The sequence below is a fragment of the Sceloporus occidentalis genome, unplaced genomic scaffold (assembly GCF_023333645.1).
Source record: "Sceloporus occidentalis isolate IW3139 unplaced genomic scaffold, rSceOcc1.0.p SCAF_9, whole genome shotgun sequence".
Classification (NCBI taxonomy): domain Eukaryota; kingdom Metazoa; phylum Chordata; class Lepidosauria; order Squamata; family Phrynosomatidae; genus Sceloporus; species Sceloporus occidentalis.
The window spans coordinates 29,530,920-29,557,978 of record NW_028316989.1 but is presented as its reverse complement, the minus strand read 5'-3'; the positions used below and the strand labels follow the sequence as shown (position 1 = coordinate 29,557,978).

Sequence of the window (27,059 nt, the reverse complement as noted above, 5' to 3'; positions counted from 1 at the left end):
ATTAGGTAGAGCAAGGGCTGGGAAAATGCGACCCATAGGCTTCCAACATCTTTTGTGGCCCCAACCTCCCTTCCAATGGTCCCATTCTGCAACAAAATTGGGATGATTTTCTGTTGCCACAAGTGACAAAAATAGTGCAACACTGACCACAAACACGTCAGTTTTGCTAGGCCTCTTTCCCACTTACAGACAAATTGGTGTGCGATCTGAATCGATGGATTGATTCGATATCGAAGCGCGGTTCCCACTACATTTGCCCCGATCGCATTTTCTGGCATGAAAATAGCCCACTTGTGGTTCATATTCACAAATAAATCGATTCAAAATGATTTAACTCCAGCCGGCCAAAGAGCAAATTTGAATTGATTCTGATCGGCTTGTGGTTCACATTTGCGCTGAATCGGTTTGGTGAAAAAGACATGGAAAAACTCAGCATCAAAAAGACACAGGTTAAATGGGTCCGGTGTATGGCCCCCCTCACTGAATTGCTTCAGTGAATCAATTTAAGTGGGAACCAGGGTCGTTTGAATCGGTTCAATACGAATTGCGATCCAGTTTAAAAGGTAGTGGGAATGAGGCCCCGTTTCATCCTGCAACCCCAGGGCCTGAAAATCCTTTAAAATGTATCCAAGGGAAGATATTTAGCCTTCTCTGTCAAAAAGCTCTGGTGTGACTACAATCTACGAATCTCCAAATTCCGCAGGATGGAGCCATGATGGTTAAAGCGGTGTTAAACTGCATTAATTCTGCAGTGCGGCAGCAGCTTTAGCAGCTTTCTTCTCAGAGCACTTCTTGCATTTTAAAAATATATGTCACTAGGCCATGTAGTCACAAAAATAGAACTGTTTGCCTAAACCACAGAGAAGCCAGATTTTACAGAGGAAGAAATTAATGCGGGATAGACGACGTCAACAAACCTCCACCAAAAATTCAATTTTTGAGTTATCAAGACAAATCCTTGGCCCTGGCGGAGTGATCAGATCTTGGAGTGAGCCTTCCTTGTCACGCAATCGACGATATACTTTCCTACAGCAACTTTCCAGACACTTTCCAATTACTAAAGCAAACTTACCAATATTTTGTTGGCTGAAAAGTCCAGGAAACAAAAAGATTTATTTATTTCTAAGCCATTTGACATGGGTTTTGATTGTTATTTTTAAACTTGGAATCACATACCAGAAAGGGGGAAAGTTCACATTTTGCATTGTATCTAGAAACAAATTGGCATTCCGATCATCATCAGCTCTTTATGAAATTCACTCTCGCAACATCAACTAACCTGAGAATTGCCTAGAACAGGACACGGTGTAAGTGCTACAGCTATACTCAATCCCTAGGTTTGAACTGGGGGGAGTTATTTTTGGACTACAATTCCCAGAATTGCCCCAATTTGGGAGCTGTAGTCCAAACCATAAATAGGTTTTCCCCAAGCTCTGCATCTCACCATCAGAACTGAATTCAAATACAAGCACAAAGTGACTTTTCATAACTTTTGCAAATTCCGAAATTGCATTTCACAAAAATGCAGTTGACCTTTTTCATGGTAGATCCATTTGGTTCTATGATTTGAGGGGGATTTTTTTAACATTGCAAAGTTCATTGGGAAACAGACTCTCCCAAAAAAAGATCCCAGCCACAGTGTGCATATGTGTGTGTGTGAGACTATGTGTGCGCACATATATAGTCGCTCAAATGCAACATGGCTTAGAGCCATTCACAGTCAATGATTTGTAACTGAAAACTCCTGGCTTTGCAAAAGAGGTGAAGGAGGAGGAAAAGCCAAAATGCAGGGATGTAGATCTGGCAATGAAATTGAAGTGCCTCCACCATAAACGTGTCTGTGTGCAAATGTGTGTACAAGTGCAAACGTTATGTATTCCATCATTGCCTGGATCCCTGAGAAATATTTCAAGGCACACCAAATACAAAGCCAAAGGCCCAGCGCTACTTGCAACGAAACCTCGCAGATGCGCAAGCAATTTGGAGACAAAACTTCACAGACTGGGAGGCTGCTGGAAGGACTGAGGAATGATTAAGGAAAAGAAAGAAAAAGTTAAATAGGTCTGAATTAGCCGAGGCACAGTAGGTGAGGAAGACATGGGCTAGGCTATAAATACTGTATAAGGGTGAGATGTTACGGGTGGAAGGAATTATATCTCGGAGAAATGAGAATAATGAAGTGAAACACCAAGACAAAAGGAAAAAATTGGGGTGAATACCAGGAAAAATGTCTGGGATTTCAATGGAGTCGGTTGGGGGACACCCAAGAAAAAAAATGTGGGGAGGGGGAGAATGGAATTTGATCTAGTCACACTTCATTGAGTTTTAAAAGAACAGATTCTTTGGAACGCTGTTCGATTTTAATTTTAATTTCAGGACAAAAGGAGGGGTGGGATACCGGTTGTTCGAAGCACACGTTTGCCACGTTTCAGTGCAAACACCTCCATTTCAGCTAAGGTGGTCAAATAGGATAATACTGGGGTCTTATTCTTATTTAGAAAGTGTATCAAAAAGGCTAGATGTAATTTTAAGTACTATGGGCCCTTGGTATTCGCTGGGGTTTGGTTCCAGGACGCTGCATGGATACCAAAATCTGTAGATGCTCAAGTCCCATTAAAGTAAAAAGGTATCCATTATATGACATGGCAAAATCAAGCTTTGCTTTTTGGAACTTGTTCTTTTTCAGACTGTGGATGCTTCAATCTGTGGATAAAAAATCCATGGATATTGTATATACTCAGCCATGTAAGCCCACTGGGTGACCTTGGGCAAGTCACACTCTCTCAGCCTCAGGGAAGTCAATGGCAAACCTCCTCTGAACAAATCTTGCCAAGAAGTCCCCATGATAGGTTTGCCTTAGGGTCACCATAAGTCAGAAATGACTTGAAGGCACACAAAAACAGCAAACCATTTTATTTCCTTCTTCCATCTTCTCCTTTGTACCCTTCATTCTATTTCCTCCCTTTTTCCCTACACCTGGGAATTTGCAATTTAGTGAGATATTTTACCTTCTCTGTCAGAGAGCGCTGCTGTCAGAAGAAGCTATAAATCCCCAAATCCCATGGAGTCAAAGTGGTGTCAACCTGCATTATTGCTGCAGTGCAGATGCAGCCTTAGAAAGGACTGTTATGATCCTAGACTATAACCCATAGTTCTTGATATCAGCAAGCAACCACAGCTCCTTCTATAAGAAAGTATTCTTCCTCTGCTGTGTGTCCAAGACTTTCCACTGACATTAGCAGCCCTTTCTAAACCATTGTATTTGTGTTTAATGATTCCTTTCCGTTCCAATTTCGTCCCCCGTCGAGCCTTGTTTGTAGATTGTAAGACATCAGCAGGGGCTTCCTCTCGGGGTTTTTTGGTATTTTAACTTGTACCACACAATAGCACACCCTCTTTGAATGCTTCAAAAAAAAGAGTATAATCTCCAAAATAAACCATCCCTCACCCCCCACATCATTGCCCCCACAAAAAAGGACAGCACTGATCTTGGCAATAACTATTTTCCGAATCACGAAAACCCAAACGTTCAACCTTCGCGCCGTCCAAAAGTGTCAGTCATGAAAAGCGAGGTCTGCCACAAATGAAAAAACAATAAAACTATAGCGGCGAGGAAATGACCTAATGGACCAAGGCGGATTGAGTTAATTTGTTATTAATTAACTGCCCCGAGCGGAATCCATAGAGAGAAGTGACCCAACACCAGGATTCCAATTAACAAAGTTCGTTTTTCCCCCCTTGATAAATTATATGAACCTCGAGGAATGTTCCAAATAAAAGGGAGGAAAAAAAGTCACTGTTCTCTGGATGCCCACGGAGGTCCTCAAAACATTCCAGCTAATAATTCAATTACTGCCCCAACCTATGTTCCTGGAGATCGCATGGAAGGAGGAGAAATAATTTAGGCTTCCCAGGGTCTGAAGTGAGCCCATTTGCAGATTTTCATTCATTGGTTTTTCAAGCACGTGTCAAGGGCAGCGATGGGTCATGATCACAACTGACTTGCACACAAGCCGATGATGGGATGCGCAATCACTCCTTTGCTTAAAAGTTTATGGAAGTAGCAATGGATATCTTTCGGGGGTGGTTTCCTTGTCAGCAGGTGGTGAATCTGTTCTGGGTTATAGTCCAAACTTTAAAGGAGCAATCCAATGCACTGGACCTATTTTAGTGTCACAGAACCTTGGATAGTTACAGCAATACCAATAGCGAGTAGATTTCTATACCGCTTATCAGTGAACTAACACTCCCTAAGCAGTTTATAATGTTTAAGTCAATTGCCCCCCAACAAGCTGGGCACTCATTTTATCAACCTACGAAAGGATGGGAGGCTGAGTGGATCTTGGAGCCTTGCCTGGGAAAGAACTCACAACCTTGTGGCTGCAGTACTGGCATTTAACCACTGCGCAACCAGTGCTCCCTGGTTTCTTTACAGTTCAGACCAAATCCCAAAACAGATTCCAACAAATAAGCCCCTGGGGTGGGGATGTGGGAACCAAGAATAGCAATGTGGGAGACCCCTCTGGCTGATCCAGATATTTCAGAGAAAGAAACTATGCACCCATGTCAGTGGGGTGGTGAACCCATTGCTGGTTTTGATTTTAATTTCAAAGGACTTGCCCAAGGTACTGAAACTTTGGGATTGTGTTCAGTACCCTGAAAAGATCCTTTAACACTCAGAATGGAGTCACCAGCCCACCAGTGCTACTTCTTGCAACATTATGCAGAAGGTAGACAAGAAGAAAAGGCAGGTGGGACCTTAGAGCTAGGCAACAAAGTCTGAACGGAGAGATTTTCACATCCTTCATCTCACCTGGATTATGTCCGTCAGAATTCCTGACCGCCCCATGAATCACCAAAAGTTTCTCAAAGTGAAAGAGAGAGGACGGCATCACTTACGTTTGTGTTGCAGAGTTTGTACTGCTTGTAGGCTCCGGTACACACAATCACGGCTGTCCTATGAGGAGAAGTCTGGCTTTGGACTGACTGTCGAGACACAGGGATACGGCTGTTCAAGTCCGTATCGTGAAACAAACTTTGAGCTACTGGAAAGGTCTGAAAATGGGGAGCAGCCGGCTGATAAAACGAACCACTTCCTGGTTGTAGCCGGGATGGAGGAGGTCTGTGGTCATCTTGGTACAAACGTCTATGGTGATGGGAAGGGTTTGCTGGCTGAGCCAAGGGCACCCCAATGCTCTGTTGGTTTGCTGCGTCCCAAGTTGACTGCCGCTGCCTTCGGGGTTTCTGCGGTAATTGTCCCGTGTCAGTCTGCAGCGGTAATATATAGGGCACTTTTCCATATCCATACTTCCCGGGTCCAATGGGATTCTTATTTCTGCCTCTGAGGACAAGATAAAAAGAAACATGAATGTCAGCCTAGCCACCCATTTAAGCACTCCTTTCATTTCAAGTCTTCATTTCAAAGCCAGGTGCAGAGAGAATATGGGAAACCGCCCTCCCTTTTAATTTTCCTATACTTTTCCAGGGCAATGTAGCATTGCTGCTCACATCTTGGACTCAACCCCTTAAGAGGCTGTGCACCAGGAGAGCTTCTATATTCAGAGCAGCTATATTCAAGAGAAATGGAGGTAGAATCAAAAGTAGGTTCTCCATCCCTGGAAAGCATTTTTACCAGCCACCTCTGCCCCAGCGAGAATGGACAAGAAGACAACTGTGCGATAGAAAAATAGGTCAAGATTATACATCAAGGAGATGGAGCAGAACTTTTTGCTCCGAGTTGTGCGACACTACCTCTTGAGTCAATCGCAATGCTAAAGGCACATCTGCATGAGCAGTGCACATCAATGCGTATCAATGCAACATGCCAATCAATGCCCATCAAGGCATAATGTGCAATCCATATTATGGATTATGGAGATTATACCATATTATGGATTATGGATTATGGAAATTATACTCTCTCTTTATTTTACCACGCATGATGGTACCACATAGACAACTCCGCTCCTGCAGTGTTCGACTGGATATTGCTGTTCCACATTGGACAGAACAGTCTAACCACTGTCATAACAATTTGTAAGCCATTCTGGGAGCCTTTTGACTGAAGGGTGGGGTATAAATGTTCTAAATAAATAAATAAGATGCATATAGTGTGACCATATACCTGCGGGGAATAACCTTCCAGATTTACAGTGGAATGTGAACTCTACAAAAAAAAAATTACATCTGGCAGAAGTTGACCATAGCGTCCTGCTGATGAACCTAGCAATTCCTAGAGAGAATACCTCTCTAGGCATTTCTAGGCCCCCCACTCTGACTCTATGGTCAATGTATATCGGAAAGATACCATAAATTGCATTGGAGAACCTAGAAAATGCCTAGAAAGCACATTTTTTTTCCAGACATGGGTAAGTGAAACCATGGGTACCATTCCCATGGATATGGGAGTAGTGTTGTATAAGCTTTTCAATATAATATGACCTCTTTGTAAATATTGGTTTAAGTTTGCTTGTCTGTCTGCTTGCATATCTATATCAAGATCTTTAGAAAAAGAAGGAATCCACAAAAAAACGCATGGAGTCAACATTTTGGTACATGTTTTGGTACAAATGAAACTTGCAGAGCCCAGCCTCTACTCATCAGAGCAAAAGTGTTTTCTAAATTCCTTACTCTTGGTGCTTATTTTCTCACTCAGCTTCTTTGCACTGTCTCTTGAGGCTCTGGTTACACTGACATATCTCTGAAAGTCATTTACATAACTTCTCAGCATTTGTGGCCTCCGGGGCTTTATCATCCATCAACATACATTAAGCAGGCAGGAACCGGAGTGTTGATGTAAACTGTCAGACAAGAAGCTGTCACTGGGGACTTGTTTGCGTGGCTTTACCTGTCCTTTCACAGCAGTGGCTGAGATAGGGCCACCTTCGCCATTGATTGTCTGCCATAAAGTGTTGAAATACACTGGGACTGAAGACTGAAAGGAAAGGCCGCCACGAGGGAGACAAATGATCCATGAGAGTTAAAGTGGTGTCAAACTGCATTAGTGTGGTGGCAGCCTAGGACCTGGGTTGCAAGAGTCCCCAATCCAACCCCATTCTGCCATGAAAGAAGACAAAGGCAAAGCACTCACTATGACAGTTGGCCATCCAGCCTCTGCTTAAAAACCTCCACAGAAGGAGACTCTGCCACTCTTCAAGGCAACGTCTTCCACTGCTCTTACCATCAAGAAGTTTGTCTTAATGTTTAGGTGGAATCTCTTTTCCTGTAGTTTGCACTCATTGCTCCATTTCCTAGACTCTGGAGCACTAGAAAACAAGCTCACTCCATCCTTAATAGGGCATCCCTTCAAATATTGAAACAGCGCTATCATGTCATCCCTAAACCTTCTCTTCTCCAAGGTAAACATACCCAGCTCCCTAAGCCACTCTTCATTCAAATGCCTGCTCAGCTATGAAAGACCACTAGGTCACCTTGGCCAAGTTACTCTCTCTCAGCCTCTGAGGAATGCTATGATAAACCTCCCCTGAAGAAATCTTGCCAAGAAAACCCCACGATCGGTTCGCCTAAGGGTCCCTACAAAGTTGGAAACAACCTGAAGGTGCACAACAACAAGATCTCATGCGTGAGCCAACCCACCCAGTTTCATCGCAGAAGACATTCGCCTTGCATGGCAGATTAAGACATGTTTCCTTCATCACGAAAGCATCTGGAAACAACCGTTTCTGATTACTGGATGTCTTTCTTGGTGTTTATGTTCTCACCTTAGCCTACCCTATGCTGAGAAAGAAACTATTAACAGCTTTTCTTTTGCCTTCAAGGACTTTTTCATTACCCTTGGCAAGCTCAAATTAGGAGTGCACTTTGCCGCTTTGAGATATGCAATTATGGACTCAATTAGTGAAATGCAGCAAAGTAGAACAACAGCTACACAGACACACAGACACACAGACACACACACACACACACATATATATACAGTCAGCCCTCCACATTTGCAGCTTCGACTTTTGCAAATTCGATCATTCATGCATCTGATTAATATATTTTCTCTAGGTCCTCCAGCACAACTCTGCCAAACATTGACCATAAAGTCTCACTGGAGGACTGAGAAAACACTTTTCTAGGCATGTCTAGATCCTCCAGCATGATTTTATGGTCAACGTCTACTAAATGTTGACCATAGAGTTGAACTCGAGGGCTTAGAGATTGCTAGAGAAGTGTTCTCTCAGGTTAAAAAAAATAGTGTGTTTTTATTTGTGGTTTTTCCACTTTCATGGGTGTCCTGTGCCCCTAACCCCATTGAATGTGGAGGACCCACTGTAAGCATGTGTGTGTTTGTGTGTGCATAGATAGACAGATAGATAGATAGATAGATAGATAGATAGATAGATAGATAGATAGATAGAGCTTGCCCAGCACCTGGTGTTGGTTGGCGATCTCCTATCCAAATATCAACCAGGGCCATCCCTGCTTAGATTCCATGATCAGATGGGATCTTATGCCTTTAGGGCATTTAGGCCTTCATACACACACACACACACACACACTATTATTATTATTATTATTATTATTATTATTATTATTATTTATTTATTTATTTTTATCCCACCTCTCCCTTTTTGAGCATCAAAAAACACACAATTCTGTATGTACGGTCTGCCCTACATATCCACAGATTCTTTATTCATGGATTCAACCATGCACAGCTTGAAAACATTAATATATACAGTATATATACATTCCAAAAAGCAGACCTTGTTTTTGCCCTTTTATGTAAGGGACACCATTTTACTATGCCTTTGTATTTAATGAGACTGGAGCATCCACAGATTTTTGTATCCACAGAGCGTCTGAGAACCAAACCCCAGCAGATACTGAGGGCTGATGGTAAACATTATTCTGATGGTAGTGATCCTGCAAACTGTCCATGCTCAAAGTTCATTTGGAATGGAAAGAGTGTCTAACTGAAGAAAACCAGCATCCACCTAAATAGTACACAAGCCCTTACAAAACAAGGGAGGGAGACCCAGTGCTGTTAGTCATACAGCTATCCGAGAAAAGCCAGCTACTGTTTAACAGATAACACATGTTGAAAGGCAAGTATTTCATGGCATTCAACATCTCCCGAGACTTTCAGATTTACTGCACTTATCTGAAGTAGAGGCACCGTCTCCCTGATAACATTTAAAGCAGCTACTTGCATCGTTCCTGAGAGGAGGACTACAGAGCCAGTTTTTATTTTATCGTGGTTGTTTTCTGTAGGCTGGAGACCTTTTCTTGGCTTTTCAAAGGAGGTGCCGGAAAATGGAAGCAAACAGAAACCATTGTGTTGACTGGAAGCTGAGCTACCAAACAGGAACCATGAACTAGGCCCATTTTTATCCAGCAAAACGTGTTGGATGCCCTCCTTGACCAATACATGCCTGAATTCCCAGCTCCAAGGCAGCCTTCCCCAGCCTTATTCTGCCTAGATGTATGGATCGATGCAGTTTTAGGCCACTTTAGTTGCCATGGCTATGGAAATCCTGGGACTTGGAGTTTTGCAAATCCTTCTCTGGCAGAAAGCCCTGCCACCACAACAAACTGTAAATCCCAGGATCATATAGGATGGCACCATGTCAGTTAAAGCAGTGTCAAACTGCATTATTTTTGCAATGTGGCAGCAGTCTGCATTTGCCAAAAGTGCTGAATCTGTTTTGGGTGGGTGGCCTAGCACTTGGAATAGCTCCTTTAACACTCACTGCCCCATTGCCCCAAAACCTGAAGGAAGCAATGAGACTTTTAGCCATTTTCTTCCCACGGCAAGAAAGTCCTCAAAAACTACCCAGCTTTTGCAGGTCAGGACTTATTCTGTGCTGGAAACATGAAGGAAAAGTGTCTGTTTTGCACAGAATAAGTCCCAAACTGTCAAGTTTCTCATCAGTCCAGGACTGTCCCCGCTACTTTTTCCCAACATCCAAGAAACACCATCTTTGAACACTTTTGAATATTCTTTCCATCCCTAGAATAAACATGCACTATAAGAATTCCTAGGCCTGTTACAGACTGCCAAAATAAAGCTGCTTCGGGTCTCTTTGGAGGTATGCTATTTAAATGATGCATGCATCCTAAGAATCCGGAAGCTGCACCAAAGCTGCACTCCGGTGCTTAGGAATGGAGTGTGGCTTTGGTGCGGCCTCTGGACTCTTAGGACTCATGTATCACTTAAATAGCATACCTCCAAAGAGACCCGAAGCAGTTTTATTTTGGCAGTCTGTAACAGGCCAAAGACATGGTCTGAAATAAGTATGCAAAGGGACCGTTTAGCACCTTTAAGACTAATTTGGAGGAAGAAGCTGGTAGCATGTGCTCCAAGGTCTCTTTGCATGCGTTATAAGTTTATTCTAAGATCCCTTCTCTTTGCCACCAGTTCAGATGGTCTTGTAACATTGTTTTTGCTTCCATTGAGAGACAGCGTTGAAAGCGGCAAGGGCTGTATTTCAGAAGTTGAAAAAGTAACTTTGGGGACTACGCATCCCACAGTGGCTTTCGAGGCACTGTCGTCCTGGAAAGAAACTTTTCCCAAGCATGGGAAGAAAATGTTCAGCAGCTAAAAAGTCAGAGAAGCAGAAATGAAGGCAAATGCCATTCCAAGATCAAAAGATGTCCTCTTGCAAAACTGTGAAGGAACTGACAGTTGAAAAGTCAAAGCAGCCATTTTTCGCCTCTTCGCCAATGGATTTTAATGTTGCAATAAAGAAGTTACTTGCTTAGCATACTATTTTTTTTCACAAGCAGTTGCTTGCGCAATTTTAACAGCGACACTCCAAAAACTTTCCAAATTTTAGCCGAAGAAAATCCAAAACAAAGCAAAAGTGATTTAAGACTAGTTCCCATAGATTGAAGTGAGTCTACAACCTGATTTACTGTTTGTTCAAGCACAGTTTTCCCAAGGGAATAACATATCCATGCAATTCCCTTCCTGCAGGAGACCCCATGGTCTAATCCAGATTTAGGATGGATCAAGGCCTTTCATTACATCAAGCTGACTCTCTGAGACTTTTGCAGGACTATCTTGATGTTTCCATGGTTTCAGATGTGAGATAGCGTTTTGTTTTGTTTTTTCTAGTACAGTAATGGCAATTTATTTCCAATCTAATTCTTGGCTAAATTAGTTCCCAAAGGAAGCAATGCATAGTTTTAGCCATTTTCTTCCTGCTGCAAGAAAGCCTTGGGAAAGTGTGCCGTTTTCAAAGACTATTTGGGGGCTTATTCTGAACAAAATTCTGCACAGAATTAATGTCGGGGGGTGTTTTGCAATATTTTCTTTTCAATAAACATTATTTTCTGAGTGTAAATATGAATCATACCATTGTTTAATTCTCTTGTAACGTTTGTACTTAATGTTTTAGGTGTTACTGATATTTCGTTTAAAGTAAGGGATAAGGGATATGTAATTTTAGTTATGCGTGTATTATGTATTTATTTATGTGTTCTTTTGTAAACCGCCTTGATCCTTCTGGAAAGGCGGGGTAAAAATAAAATCAATTTTAAAATCTATTATTATTTATTGAAAACTATTGTAAGCCACCTTGGATCCCATTTTGTGATAAAGGCGGGATATAAGTTTTCTAAGGTAGCGCATTAACACAAACGTCGCCTAACACTCTTTGAAAAGTCAGATGCTGATCTCATGCCTTTCTAATTATTGACACCTTTTCGTTACTAATGGAGAAGGAGCAATAAAATTATGAATCTGTTCCAGACATTTTGGCTATCGGAGCCTCCCAAAACACTTTCCCCCCCTTGAAAGTTAATTCCAAAGCCAGGCTGTTTTCTCTTGATAATGCTACTGGCCTCAAGTCATGCCACTGACTGCTTCAAAGGATCCAAAAGCAACTGGGAAACCTCACAAAGGTTAATCCTTCCCCCTCCTTCTCCTCACCATTCGTCTCCATTGCCTCCAGCAGCCTCAAATAAAACATCTTTTATGGCCTCAATCGGTGTCTCTCCTTCCCTGTCTCTTCCAACTGATTTCAAGCTTTGGGCATTTTATTGCTCATCATTCCATTTTACAAGATGCCGCCTTCTGTAATTTCAGCCCTTCCCCTGCTTTTCAAAGCCTCGCACCAACTTTTCAGACATATATCACTAAGACTAAGACTCGACAGCCTTGTTTCTATTCTTATTTCTTATAAGATAGACGGCGGCCGGGGTCACTTTCCTGGTGCACCATGGCATCGAGCCAAAGGGCAAATTTTGATCCGGCATTTGAAGGGATGATAGTTTTTTGTGGGGTTTTGGGGCTATGTGGCTATGTTCTGGAAGAGTTTGTTCCTGCTGGTGAAACATCAGGAATAAACTTTTCCAGAACATGGCCATGTAGCCCAAAAACCCCATATTAAATTATGGGTTCTAACCATGAAAGCCTTTGACTTCATATTTTTTGACTACTGGTCTTCACTGGGTTGTTTTCTGGATGTAATGTTGGGCATAAGGTCTCCAGGTCACTTCAATGGCTAAATACATAGCCATGGAATCAGCCATGGGATCAGGCTCACCGGCCATTGAAGGTGGCCCTTTGGCTGTTGTTGCAACCCAAAGGTGTAGCTATGGCAAGGGCAAAGTGTGGGCTTTGCTCCCCCAATAAAAATTCTGCCCCCTAAAGTAAGGCTGCCTAAGACTAAGGTAGGTGGATCTCCACATGAACATAGGCACGCACCATATCCCAAAACTCCCTCCACCATTCATATGGTCATCCACCCATCCTGGCCTTAGACAACATCTTTCCTCCTGCCTTTGTCCTCCAACGACCATCCTTAAAACTGAACTTGTCACTGTGAAGTCTAAGGCTTTCATGGCTGGCATCCATAGTGTTTTGTGTGTTTTTCAGGCTCTGTGGCCATGTTCTAGAAAAGTTTATTCCTGACGTTTCACCTGCATCTTCAGAGAATGCACATAGCCTGAAAAACCCACAAAAAACTATAAACATATGTTCATTACCCAGTGCATATAAAGAGCCTGGCTTCTCCTTAAAGCCCAACCAGAAGCTCTATGGAGAATGCAGCAAAACAGGACTTGCCCTTGCAACTTGCACCGAAAGAAGAAAAAAATTAAGTTGCAGCCATACAAGCGATTGTGATTTCTGGACCCCTCCTTTGGTTTCAACACTTCCTACAACCGTGCCCTCCACCACTCTTTCCTTGCAAATAAAAATGTCTTTGAGCAGCCCTGACACCCACTCCCCTATTAATATTTTGACAAAATTGCAAGGAAGGTCAGTGTTTTTCATTAGCATGGGGGAGACGTAATTCCTTTCAACTCACACTGTTTGTTTAAGACTAGGCTACCCACCCACCTCATTAGCTTCCCATAAATCTTACTGACAATTACAATTTTTTTCCCTGTGCTAAGGAAAGTATATAAAAGCTTTGATTCAGACCAGAGCCCATACCTGCCTCCTTCAGCAGAAAAACACAAGCTTGGAGCACCCATAATCTCCCAAAGGCAGTGAGCAAATAATTGCTCTCTGCGAAAAGAGCAAGGAAGGGGGTGACCTTGCTAGGAAGGCACACATTCCAATTCATGGTGCTGTTTGCAAAATTTGCATCCCGAGGCAAACCTTGCCAAGCTCATTTCACAGAGCAAACCCATCTGCCTGACTCTTATCTTCTGACAATAGCAAATGTCTCATGATACAAACTCAGCGTATGATACTGGAAATGATAACATTCCAACTGAATTAATCCAATGAGTACAGCTTTTCCCAAAGTGTATCCACGCTGCAAAAGTAAACCAGCTTGGCACCACTTTAACTGCCATGACTCAATGCTATGGAATCCTGGGATTTGTAGTTTGGTGAGACCTTTAGCCTGACCTGTCAGAGAGCTCTGATGCCCTACCAAACTACAGATCCTACAGAGTTCCATAGCATTGAACCATAAGAGTTAAAGTACACTTGTCCTTCCATATTCGCTAGGGTTAGGGGCACATATTGAAAAACTGCAAATAACAAAAACACCATATTTCTACCTGAGAGGACACCTCTCTAGAAATCTCTAGGTCCTCTGGCGCAACTCTGTGGTCAACGTCCGACAGACACTGACCATATAAATTGCGCTGGAGGAGCTACAAAGGCCTAGTAGAGTATTCTCTCTAGGAATCTCTAGGTCTTTCAGTTCAACTTTTACTTAAGGTTGACCATAGAGTTGCACTGGAAGACCTAGAAAGAATATATTCATCAAATCCGTGAATAATCAAATCCGCGAATATCAAAACCTCAGATATGAAGGGATGAGTGTAGTATAAAACCACAGTTCAACAGTGGCAAGAGATGGTACCAAGATGGGTGAATGAATATACAAGGGTTGAAAGTCAGTTTTCTAAGAATGAAAAGTTCAGAGATTGTGAACCTGCTTCCTCCCACATTTGTCTTTATTTCCATCTCTTCTTCTTGACTTAAAGTTCGTGAAGAAAGTTGAAAATGTTGGTAGGGATGGGGAGAGGATTTGAAAATATCTGGGAAATGGTCAAACATATGTTTCTTGAATGCTGACAAACCCTGAGAAGACGAATCCTGGACTGATGTGAATTTTCACAACTCTGGACTTTTCCTACACAAAATTCACACACTGTTGTTTTGCAAAGAAACGGCATATTTCTGTGCAGGCAAAGAATATATTTCCATGCAGAAAAATAATATTTTTGCACAGAAATACTATTTTACCTTCAGAAAAATGTTACTTCTGCACAGAAAACACTGCCTCCTGGAATACATAACTCTGGGCTAGGAATGCACCATTTGTAACCGCAATCGTGAATCCAGCACACTATATCCAGCACAAAACCACTGCAACTGAATTTTCCACCAAAAAAAAGTCTCAAGCTGCGAATCGCCTTTGAAAACTGCAGACTTTCTTCCAGCAAGAAGAAAATGGCTAAGATTATTCGTTTCTTCCTTCGACAAGGAGAAAACCAGCAAAGAATGACCTCCCTAATAACCAGCTGATCCAACAAGAATGGTTCAAGAGGAAAGCTGTTCCTATTTGGTTTTGCACCATTCTTAAACTCCTATCCAAGAAAATGAATAAAGGGAAGGAGGGGAACCAAAAAAATCTCACCTGTCCCTAACATATAGGCCTGCTGGTTTTTTCACCGGCCCTGGACACACTTCCAAAGCCGTTTAATCAACTTGAGTTTTTGAAAAGCCTACTGGGGACAGCGCCAGCTGTGTGCCTCCGTCATCCTGAAAGGCATATGTTCCTCATGAAAGAGGTAGGAGAGGCTTACAGGAGTCGTGTTGTGTCTGAAAAATCTAATGTGGGAAGCAGCCCTGCGGGGATATTTATCGGAGAAGCCAAACACCTACCGCTTCCGCTGCGGCCTCCACCTTTGCTCTTTGGAGCTACTTCATCACAGATGCTCTGACCGGGCACCGGCTGGGGAATCGCTCTCTCTTTCTCTCTAAGGCCCTACTCTGACATTGTTCTTTTTTAGCACACCTATCCAAATAATCTCAGTAACACATTCCACATTTGTCGTTCGCACTATGAAATCGCATCTCTGCGCATGTCTGCACATTCGGTTGTTCACACGTGTCAGCTCTGCGGATAAGGATGGAGTCGAGGAAGCGAATGTATTCGAAGCACGTTCAAAGCACACAGAGTTTTATCCCTGGTCTATTCGCATTGATTATTCATACAGTCGACTATGGCCCAAAACAAACAGGCCAAGTGATGGGGTTTCCAGCTGTGTTCAGGGTGTAGCATTTAGATAATACACAACCCAAACACAGCCAGAAATCATGCCGATGCCATGCCATCACCGAAGAACCAAATCAAGAAAGAGATGAAAGAATCTATTCCTTCCCATGGCATGTTTCAGAACTGCCGCAGTGGCCCAAATCAGGGCCAGGTGCATACGGTTGCCATGGCCCTGGTACAAATTGCGCTGGCATGGTCCCACTGCAGTCCTTTTGGTCCATATTTTTTGGGCCAATGTGAATCTTTTAGGAAAACTCAGGGGGAAAACCCAAGGTCAATTATTCCAAGTTAAATGGATTTTTGGCAGCCCTCCCCCCCCCCCCCACAAAAAAAAAATCTAATCAGATGCATTTGAAATGCATGTGGACAACAAAGGTTCAACCCAATTTCTGCCAGGATTATTTTCACTGACTGAATAATCTCCACCTGGATTGTCCACCAACACAATCTTCCTTTATAAAAAGGGATGTTCAGTGTTCCAGAGGGGCATACATTTGTAGCAGGGTGAGCCAAAGTCATTTTGCTGCCTACCCAGCCTTCCCCGCAACAGATAGCATTCCATGACGCAAATTACAACCAGACAATACAGTCGCCCCTCCTTTCTCGCAGACTTGAAATCCGCACTCTTGAATATTCATGGAGGGGACACCTCCATTATTTTAAATGGGGCACATCCCCATGTCTTGCACCCCTGAGCACACTCGCAGGCACGCACCCCATTCAAACCTGTGGGGCCAGTCTCCATTCTCATGGGGCGGTTCTGAAAATGGGAGGCCGACTGTACTATCAAACTTGTTGTCATTGTGCACCTCTAAAGTAGTTTCCGACTTATGGCGGCCCTAAGTCACATTCCAGTGTGAAACTGGATTAATTCTTCAGTGTAGACGCAGCCTGTATATATTCTGCTTGAGTCTGTTTCCTTATTCAGCAGTCTGAAGACACTTCTACTGGGTCTCAGAGGAAAATAAATGTCACACAGCAGGCCTTTGAAGGGTTTCCACAACTTTCCCAGTCTATTTGGCTTGGAGCCTGTCCCATTTTCGTCTTGAGCTACATTCTCCACTATGGGCTCATCTCCTCCAACAACCTTAATCCCCACTTTATTATTTTATAGATGTCTGCCATTAGTCTCAGGGATAGGAAGAGGTCAATATTCCCAATGCTTTCCGTCAGTACTATCCATTATCATCAGACAAGCTTCCTGGACAAATGTTCAGATATCCCCCAGAGCAAACTCACTTGACAACTGTTTGCCATTCACTTTTCTAGCCATCTCCCATGAAGACCTCCCCACTTCTTCCATTGCAGCGTACCTTTGACCTTTGGATCCTGAGCAAAATTAAGAAAACATATTAGGCTTATCGCACTAAGCCACTTCATTTTAAATTTTATCTCTTCCCTCCTCCCCCTCGAAATCTCTCTTTATAGTTGCCAGCAAAACAGCTGAATTTCATTCCATATAAGAATGCCAGATATACTTGCAAAGGACATTGGGTGAAATGCAAGCGATTTACACCAGGGACTCTGATCTTGGCTCCAACAAACCTTTAAAGAAGAGAATTCCCAGCATAGATTTCTTGCTTCTCTGCAGAACTGAGCCATTTCCATCACTGTCAGGTATTCAGTGGTTATTTGTTGCTGCTGTTATGTTACCTTTAATTTGACTCTTGCTGATGGCAATACTGTTTTAGGATTTTATTTTTTGGCAATATTTATTCAAAGGAGGTGTGCTGTGACCTTTCTCTGAGGCTGAGTGAGTGTGACTTGCCCAGGTTCACCCAGTGGGTTTCCATAGCTGAGCCAGGATTTGAACCCTGGTCTTCCAGTGTCCTAGCCCTACACTCAAACTGGCTCAAAATGTTGTTATGTGTGGGTCTACAGCGACTTTACCTTGGGTTTTCTTAGCAAGATTTGTTCAGAAGTAGTTTGTCACTGACTTTCTCTAAGGATGAGAGGCTATGACTTGGTTAAGGTTGTGTGTGTTGTGTGTGTGTTGTGTGCCTTAAGTCATGTATGATTTATGGCAATCCTAAGGTGAACCTATCCTGGGATTTTCTTGGCAAGATTTGTTCAGAGGAGGTTTGCCATTGCCTTCCCCTGAAGCTGAGAGAGTGTGAGTTGCCCAAGACCAACCAGTTACCCAATCGGTTTCCATGGCTGAGTGGGGATTCAAATTCTGACCACCTGGAGTCCAAATTTGGCATCATCATCATCATCATCACCACCACCACCATCATCTTCTAAACACCACTGATTCATGGACCAACTCAAACTGCATTCAGACCAATGACAATAAAAACAGCAGCACATAAAAACATCCACCTACAAAAAACAACAACACCACAGTACCTTCTTTCCAGTTTGGGGCTACGCCTCCGAGACGGAGAAAGCCTCCCTCCTCTTGACATCCCCTTGCTCAAATGGCTGTCATTGCGGCCCCCTGGAGAGACTCCAGTTCTAAAGCTGGCCCGGGAATCTTCCTCGTTCCTGTGAAGAGGCACTGATGTCCGGATAGCAGAGATGACATGCCCAGAGTAAGGGCTGAGCTGCTCCTCTTGGTGAGGAGGCTGCTGGTGAGTAAGGGTCCTTTCGGGGGTGGCGTATTGCCCAGGCCTATGGTAGTTCCTCTCGTAATAATATCCCGGGAGGCAAGGCCTTGTTTGCTCCATAACTCCACCGCTGCAGCTTCTTGAGCAAGCCGACCAGGGACCCCAACTTCCCCAGTTGCCTGGGATTCCTGCGTTGTCTTCTTCTGTGGCAGTGTTTTGCTGTTCTATCCTTTGTGGCACCTGGGGAGAGACAAATTAGGCATGTTAAGAATCACTGGAGATTATCACACGGGGGTTATCCCATCCTTATCTCGTTCCTGTCCCATCCTTCCCAAGCAATTGTGAGAAGGACTTACAGGTGATGTCGCACAGATCCCATCATTAACCCGTCCAAAAAGCGCAATTGACCACAATCATACAAAAGTCTTTCAGATGACAATGCGCAGATCCCATCATTAACCCATCTGAAAAGCGCAACTGACTGCAATCATACAAAGTCTTTCAGATGATGATGCACAGATCCCATCATTAACCCATCCAAAAAGCACAATTGATCGCAAGCACACAAAAGTTTTTCAGATGATGTTGCACAGATCCTGTCATTAACCCATCCAAAAAGCATGATTGACCACGATCATACAAAAGACTTTCAAATGATGTTGCGCAGATCCCGTCATTAACCTGTCATTAAAGTGACATTGATGGGCATTTTGCATTAATGGATATTCACTTTATTGCAATTCCACTTTAATGACGGGTTAAAGGCGGGATCAACACTACAATCTGAAAGCCTTTTGCACTATTGCAGTCATGTAAATCAGGATCATCTCCCAAGGCTGCTCACAGAGGAATATGCCACCCTGATCTCAATGGGCCTTACATCAGAGTAAACATGCCTAGAATGCATCAGCCAGAAAGAGCATCAAATGTCTCAGAGAATGCTTGTAACAATACTCTAGTCTACTTTTCCATGAACAAATAGAGTTTATTTAGGCATATACACAGTTTCACTTCTTAGGCGCACACACACACACAGTCATTTCAGGTCACTTTCTTTGCCACAAAAGAAAAGCCTCCAAAGATGCCCGAAACCATCATTAAAGGTTTAGCTCCCAGCATCCTGATTCAGTTAAGATTTAGATCTGAGAAACTTGTTCAGTGTCAAAAGATTAGGGCCCAACTCAAAAGCAAATGGCTCAACCGGTCAGAACGCATCAATGAACTGTCAAAAACATGAAAATTAGCAGCCTTGGCAGTATGAATTTAGCAAAAGGCTGCCTTCAGTACACAAAGACAACAACACAGAAACTCCGTCCAGGCTGGACTTTTGTGGGGGACAATATCATCAACTGGCCTAAATACCCTAAAGGTATTTTATACATCCAAGTGCTAACTATGGCTGACCCTGCATAGTTTCCAAGATCAGATTGGATGCAGCGCCTTTGGGGTATTTAGAGTGTGTTTCCATGAAAGAAAGAAGGTGGTAGCATGAGTTTTCTTGAGTCTCCTTCTTGTAGACTTGAGTCTGCATCTTGAGTCTACTTCTGCAGGGCTCCATCCATCTGCGAAAGTAGACACAAGTCTATGAAATCTCATACTACCAGCTTCTTTCAAAGATGTTACAAGATGCCTTTGTAAGGTTATCACTGTCAGAATATGATATAGTATCATCACAAAGACCCATCAACAGGCCGTCATCACTCTGGGGGTCTTGGTAGGTGAAGAGGTGATAAATACTTGCCTTAAATAAAATCAATCTAGAAAGCCAGGTAAGTGTTGTGTTTTTTGGCTACTTGACAATGTGGCCAAGGATGCATATAGGCAAGCGCATGGGGCTGGTTTTATGAATGCCGGTGATTTAATCTCTTTGAATTGTGGGAAGTGATTTATTTAATACATAGGCAGTTAGTCAACTTTGCAGGTGAAAGGAATTTGCAGGCTCCGCTGCCAACGCTGGAAGAGACTCAGAAGTCGAGAGAATGAATAACTCCAGAGTGAAGGATGCCAAAATTGGGTAAGTACAAGACAACTGTTTGAAGTCTGTTTGGCAGGGACTTGAAACAGTCCCATAATGAGACTTCAGTAGCAGTCATACACACAAAAATGCCCCGGCATCCAACCATGGAGTCACAATGAATACAAAATTCACCTCCCAAAGAAATCTCATGTAGGGGACTACCACTGCAGTATAAACCAGCCCTAGGAGACGGATGGGTTTGTCTAAAATACCATGACATCTCCACTCTCTTGTTATTTATAGGGCGTATATATTGCCCTTCTGTCAACACACTTAAGGAGGTTTACAGTTCAGTGACTTAGAATTGAACAGCCATGATACAAAATGGAAGAGTGACCAAGAAGTATGTGAATGGGTCGTATCAGTCTATTTCTGAATGAGCTGTTTTTGTTCGCTCAACGATCCGTTCTGTTCTATTCTGGCATCAATCTGTAATTTTTTTAAAAAATCATGAAAAAGTTGCATTTAAATACGGCCAAGATTCTAGACTGAGGCCACACGGCATAAACCTCCATATGGGCAGATCTGCATTAATTGTGCTACGCAAGTCTTATGTCAAAAGGCAACATTGCACAAGTGAACAAAGATACCAAGTATGCAACCAAATGGATGTTGTTGTTGCTGTTGTGTGCCTTCAAGTCGTTTGTGACCTAAGACAAAACTATCGTGGGCTTTCCTTGGCAAGAGTTGTTCAGAGCAGGTTTGCCATTGCCTTCCCCTGAGGCTGAGAGCATGTTACGTGTCCAAGAGGGTTTCATGGCCAAACTGGGAATCAAACCTTGGTCTCCAGAGTCATAGTCCAGTGCTCAAACAACTGCACCACCCTGACCCTTAACAAAATGGATAACCAAATGCAAGTACAGTGGACCCTTGTTATACGCTGGGGTTTGGTTCCAAGATCCCCCCGTGTATAACAAAATCCATGTTTGCTCAAATTCTATTAAATACAGTATAATCACATAGCAAAATGGTATGCTTTATAAAAAATGAAAAATCAAGGTTTGATATTTGAAACGTATACTTTTTTGGAACATTTTCAAACCATGGAGGCTCAAATCCATGTGTAAAAAATCCATGTATAAGAAGGGCTGACTGTATACACCCATGTGCCATAGGCATCAATAGCCCTCCATGCAATGCATATCCATGCCCAATGTGCATCTGCATATGCTGTGGTACCATATGTGCAACTCTGCTTCCACCGACTTGAAATTAAAATTGATGTTCCACAACAGACAAAAAATGTCCAGCCACTTACACATGCATAAGACGCCAACAGGATTATGACCAATGCGTTTCAATACATATTTCAAGTAGATCTTCCTTCAAAATAAGTATTCCTAATTGTCTTTTCTCTCAAACTGGGGTAGTCCTGCTTGCTTGCATTATTAGATTATTTGCTTCTGCACAGCCATGTTGAGGATTCTGCCTTTCTACGTCTATAAAGAGATGATAGTTGGGCATACAAGGTACTCTTGAATAGCCTTCTGTGTGTTTCACTCAACACAAATAAGGAATCACAACTTTGATTCTTTCATTTTGACTTTTGAGAGGAATAAACTATTAGCGCTAATGGTTTGGTGCACTGGATCAACAGAAAATAAATCCATTCTGACATCTGCATGACCACCCCCTATATTAGTGAACATGGCTACCATATAACCTCTAGTCTCAATCATGTCTTCTCCAGACAATAAATATCTAACTCCTATTCACATCTCCATCTCTTTTTCTTATTCACATCTCCATCTCTTTTGCCATCTCTCACAGCCTCTTTCAGAAACATTCCAGTTTCTCAGTATCCTAAACCAGCCGGGTCCAAATGCATTTGGCTTTTTCATCTAGGTAGAGGATGCTGTGCTCAGCGGTCTAGTTATTCTGAACCGGCGGTTCCCAGCCTTTGGTCCTTGAGATGTTTTGGACACCAGCTCCAAGAATACCTGACTATTTGCCATACTAGACAGAGCTTCTGGGAACTGATGCACAAAACAGATGGTTATGGCATTTACAGTATGTAGCAGAGGTTACAGACCCATATATCTCTGGTTGCTGATGCATGGCAATTTGGATCAGGTCCATCAAACTGTAACTGATCTGCATCTAGAGTATGCATCCTTCAACAGCTGTTTGCCTCAATTTTTCCAGACATCTGAAGTTTTGAGTTTGCTGTGGGAGAACGTAGAGGTTAAATGTTAAGCAGACCTATGAAACTTGAATTCCTTTCAGACAGTTGAACAAACCACCATTAACTGCCTGTTTATTTGCCAACGTTGTGTGTTATTATGACATGAGAAATGGCAAATGGTTTCGATGGCAGACGCATTTGCCAGTTATCACTCAACAGGATCACGCTCCACATTCCTTAGCGCATTTCTGAATTATGCCCTTAAATAAATAGGGAATAAGAGATAAATAGATTTCTCAAGACATTCATCTATCCATCCTCACCTCCCGGCTCCAACGCACTCTGGCCCTCATTCAAACATTCCACCAAAAACAGCGGTTCACGCGCTCTTCAAACTGCTGTGTAAATTCGAATGCCACTTCCATTAGACATGGAAGAAACAAGATCTTTGTCTCGGGACTTGGTCTACGGTTGTTGAAACTTTGCTATGAAAGAACACCCCTGAGGAGGAAATATCATTGGAATTAGAAGCCGCAAATTATTCCAAAACTAGTTGGTTGTACAAGGAACTGAATATGTAATCAGGACGCAGAAATGCTAATTTACTAACATAGTACACTCATCCCTCCATATTTGCAGCTTTGATATTTGCAGATTTGATTATTCACGGATTTGATTAATATGTTCTCTATAGGAACCTTTAGGTCCTCCAGTGCAACTCTATGGTCAACGTTAACTGAAAGTTGCACTGAAAGACCTAGAGATTCCTAAAGAGAATACTCTACTAGGCATTTGTAGCTCTTCCGGTGCAGTTCTATGGTCAGTGTCTGTCGGACATTGACCACGGAGTTGCCCTGGAGGACCTAGAGATTCCTAGAGAGGTGTCCTCTCAGGTTAAAAACATGGTGTTTATGTTATTTGTGCTTTTTCCATATGCACAGGGGTCTTGTGTCCTTAACCCTAGTGAATATGGGGGGACAAGTATATTAAAGTTGTTCAAGACCCAAGGACTAGCCCATGAATATGTACACTCACCCAAAGATGTTAACATTTTTTAAAAGCTTTTATGGTGTTTGGACCACTGACTGTACCAAGGGGATGAGTCTTCCAATGGTTAGCACTGTGGAGGATATCTGAAGGTGTACAGTACCAGATCTCCTAAAGACTCATTCGCACATTTGTTATCCTACTGATACTATTTGGCAAACAGAAAAGCCATTGGTATGGTATGCGTCTGGGTGAAGTTGACCACAGAGTCACACTTGAGGATCTACAAATGCCTAGAAAGATGTTCTCTAGGCATCCCTATGTCCTACAGGATGACTCTATGGTCAACTTGCACTAGAAGTCATGTTTTTACATTAAGTCTGGGAAAGTATCCCTTGCAGATACATGGGTTGTCCTATATCACAAACCTGTCAATAGTTGCATCCTGATTGTCAGCCTTGCCTGTCATGAATTCTGACTGTCCCTTATTGCTATTTTGAAAACATGTCAACATTACACACACGCCCTTCCAATATTGCAAGGGAGGATCTTCATGCATTAGAATTAATTATTTATTTTATAGATTATTATCTTGACTTTTGGGGTGTTCAGCTTCCCAGGGCAGCTTACAAAGCCCTCAGCACAGCAATACAATAATTAGATTACAAGCTATTAAAATGATAACATCACAAAAACACAGCCTTCCAGTGAACTAATACAACAGCCTCTGATAATGGACAAATCCAATTGATGATCCTCAGCCAAAAAAAGACCCAGATCTGTGAGACTGATTTACCATCTACTAATGAATTCAGTGCCTCAACTCTAGTTGGGAATAGAGACTAGCAACTGAATTTAAGTCAAAAGACGTGGTTATTTATTACTTACTTATGCCCATGATTCCTATCCTTGCCATAGATGAGGGCCACTACATCTCATGCTGAGACTCACAAAACTAAGGCTGCTGCCACACTGCAGAATTAATGCAGTTTGGCACTGCTTTAATTGTCAGGGCTCCATCTTATGGAATCCGGGGATTTGAAGGTTGTTGTGGCACCAGGGTTCTCTGACAGAGAAAGCTAAATATCTCACAAAACTGCAAATCCCATAATTCGATAGCATTGAGGCATGGTGGATAAAGAGGTGTCAAACTGCATTAATACTGCAGTGTAGATGCAGCCTAATACCTCTCATTGGTACAGACGGACAAAAAATCATGACCGAAATCCTATTGTTATTCCTGAATAGAGTAGAATCAATAGGATTTGCTTACAGGTTGACTCGCCATTCAGCAATTGATTCAATGGGTCTCCTCTAGCTGGGACTAACCAGCAAGATGCAGGTTTTTTGTTCTCTCTCTCATATGCAGAGCTCAAAGTTTCCATCCGATATCCACTTGTGTTACTCACACAAAATTCCACAGGATACAGAGGCGCAATCATTGGAAGATCACCAACTTTGTATCACCTGTAGAGTATCATTATTTGCCGCATCCGCCAGGAAATGACAGACTTATTTTATTGGCTTCACGGCATATGGAAAGTGTGAATGCTACTGCCTTAACTGATTTAGGTTTCTACTTTTTGTATATTCATTTTTTAAAAAACCTGCCTCAACATCTGTGCCAACGAAGACTAAGAGAACTTTGCACTATGAAAATACATGATCTTGGTGACCAGAAAGGAAAGCATAAGTGAACTGCTGGCTACATCTTAAGGGATTTCAAAAAATGATCTAAACACTCAAGAGGGCAAACTAACTTGATCCAGTTTTACCCAAATCTTGGTTACATCAAGGACTTCAGACTTCCTCCGGCCCTAATCTTTCAAACCAAATAATTATTAAGTCCGTTGTCAAGCCATATCCTCACTGGTGGGAAACCCCTGTTAACCATCAGGGTTTCTGCAGTCATGAGAACAACATGTTGCCCGCACAACCATCACCCACAATGGACCAATGCTGCTCATGAGCCAAGAGTGGTCATCAGCACTCCCTAACCAGTGTCCTAATGTGCATTAAGAGTGTCCAATGTGCATACCTACATGACATGCATTGGGCCCAATGCACAATGACTACTTCTCTGTTTCCTCTACATACATCACATCACCTCTTACTCAATGCAGATCTTGCAAAACTGTTCCATTCTATCTCCCGCTGACATGCCGTATATACTCGACTATAAGTCAACCTCACGTATAAGTCAAGGACAAGTTTGGGGGCTGAAATTAAGGGTTTTGATATGACCCGTGGATAAATCGAGGGTAAAACATAGGGGCATATAACAAAGGATCGAAAGGATGAAGCAAAGCAAAACAATGTCAACAACTGACAGAATTCCAGCATACATAACTCTCTGTGCTTACTCTTAAAGGTAGATGGATGAGACAGTAGAGGGAGGTCAGTGCTCCCAGGGCAGATTATACTCTTGTCTTTCATCAGGGGATGGTTCCTTCTTTTAAATAAGAATTAAGATACAATACTTAAAATTGACCTGTGGGTAAGTCGACTCAGGTTTTTGGGGTCAATTCTTTGGCCTAAATTTTCAGACTCATACATGAGTATATACAGTAGGTCTACATACGTAGATACAAGTCCCATACCAAATTCCAGCCAACAAGCTTTGAAAAGCAAGCAGCAAACGGAAAATCCAATACATTATATGATGCCCACTTCTAGTGAAGTCGCTAGGGTTGGTGTCACTCCATGGTGGCAACTCATGCTGTCATCCCACCCAGCTTCCTGGTGCACACTCTCCACAGACCAGGTCCCCTCTACCATGGTGGGCTTGGGGTTCTGCTGCCACCCAGATCTGGCAGGGTTGCTAGCTGAGCAGGAAAGGGTTTCCCACTCAACCAACAGTGCTGTCAGACCTCACCAGCGGCTGCAGCTGATGGATGGCAGAGGTGCCCTGGTTGGCGGAGAGGGCAGATGGGCAGTAACTTGGAAAGGATGGGAGAAACTTCCTCACTAAGTGAAGTCGAAGGCTTCCATGGCTGGCATCCATAGGTTTTTGTGGGTTTTTCGGGCTATGTGGCCATGTTCTAAAAGAGTTTATTCCTGACATTTTGTCAGCATCTGTGGCTGGCATCTCCACATGCTGGCATGAAGATAGAAGAATATACCCAGGGTCACACAGTGTGTGTGTGTGTGTGTGTGTGTGTGTGTGTGTGTGTGTGTATTACCCCACTCATTTCCATGCCAGCATTCTCTGAAGATGCCAGCCACAGATGCTGGCGAAAAGTCAGGAATAAACTCTTCTAGAGCATGGTCACATAGCCCGAAAAACCCACAAAATTCTATTTCTCACTAAGTATTCACCCCTCTGAAGTGTGCCCTGGTGTGGTCGGCACTTCTTGTACCCCACTGTTGATGCCCCTGACCATCCATCCCCCAAACAGTTTGTGTTCTAAGGACTGCCACAATTTATTAATTTAATTTAATTTAATTTAATTTAATTTAATTATTTGTATGCAGCTTTTCTCCCAGGCTGGGACCCACGGTGGTTTCCACAACAAACTAAACAATGTCTTCACCTGCTTGTGGAAAGATAGCAAGGAAGGGACTAGTCTGTCCTCTCTAGGAAGGGAGTCCAGGAGCTGGGAGCTACCACTGAGAAGGCCCTCTCTTGTGTTCCCCTTCAATGTCAGAGCAATGGGCTGTCCAGGGATGGCAACACAATT

The 27,059-nt window shown here is 42.8% G+C and overlaps 1 protein-coding gene across 1 annotated transcript in view; it reads right to left on the bottom strand.

The window, feature by feature from the left end:
* THSD4 (thrombospondin type 1 domain containing 4) overlaps positions 1 to 27,059 on the bottom strand; it is a 276,631-nt gene that overhangs the window by 241,011 nt on the left and 8,561 nt on the right. The window contains exons 3-4 of the mRNA XM_089538427.1: positions 18,051 to 18,490; positions 4,900 to 5,341 (exon numbers count right to left, since the gene is read on the bottom strand). Coding sequence (XP_089394553.1) covers positions 4,900 to 5,341; positions 18,051 to 18,490 — 882 coding nt within the window. The remainder of the gene's footprint in view (positions 1 to 4,899; positions 5,342 to 18,050; positions 18,491 to 27,059) is intronic.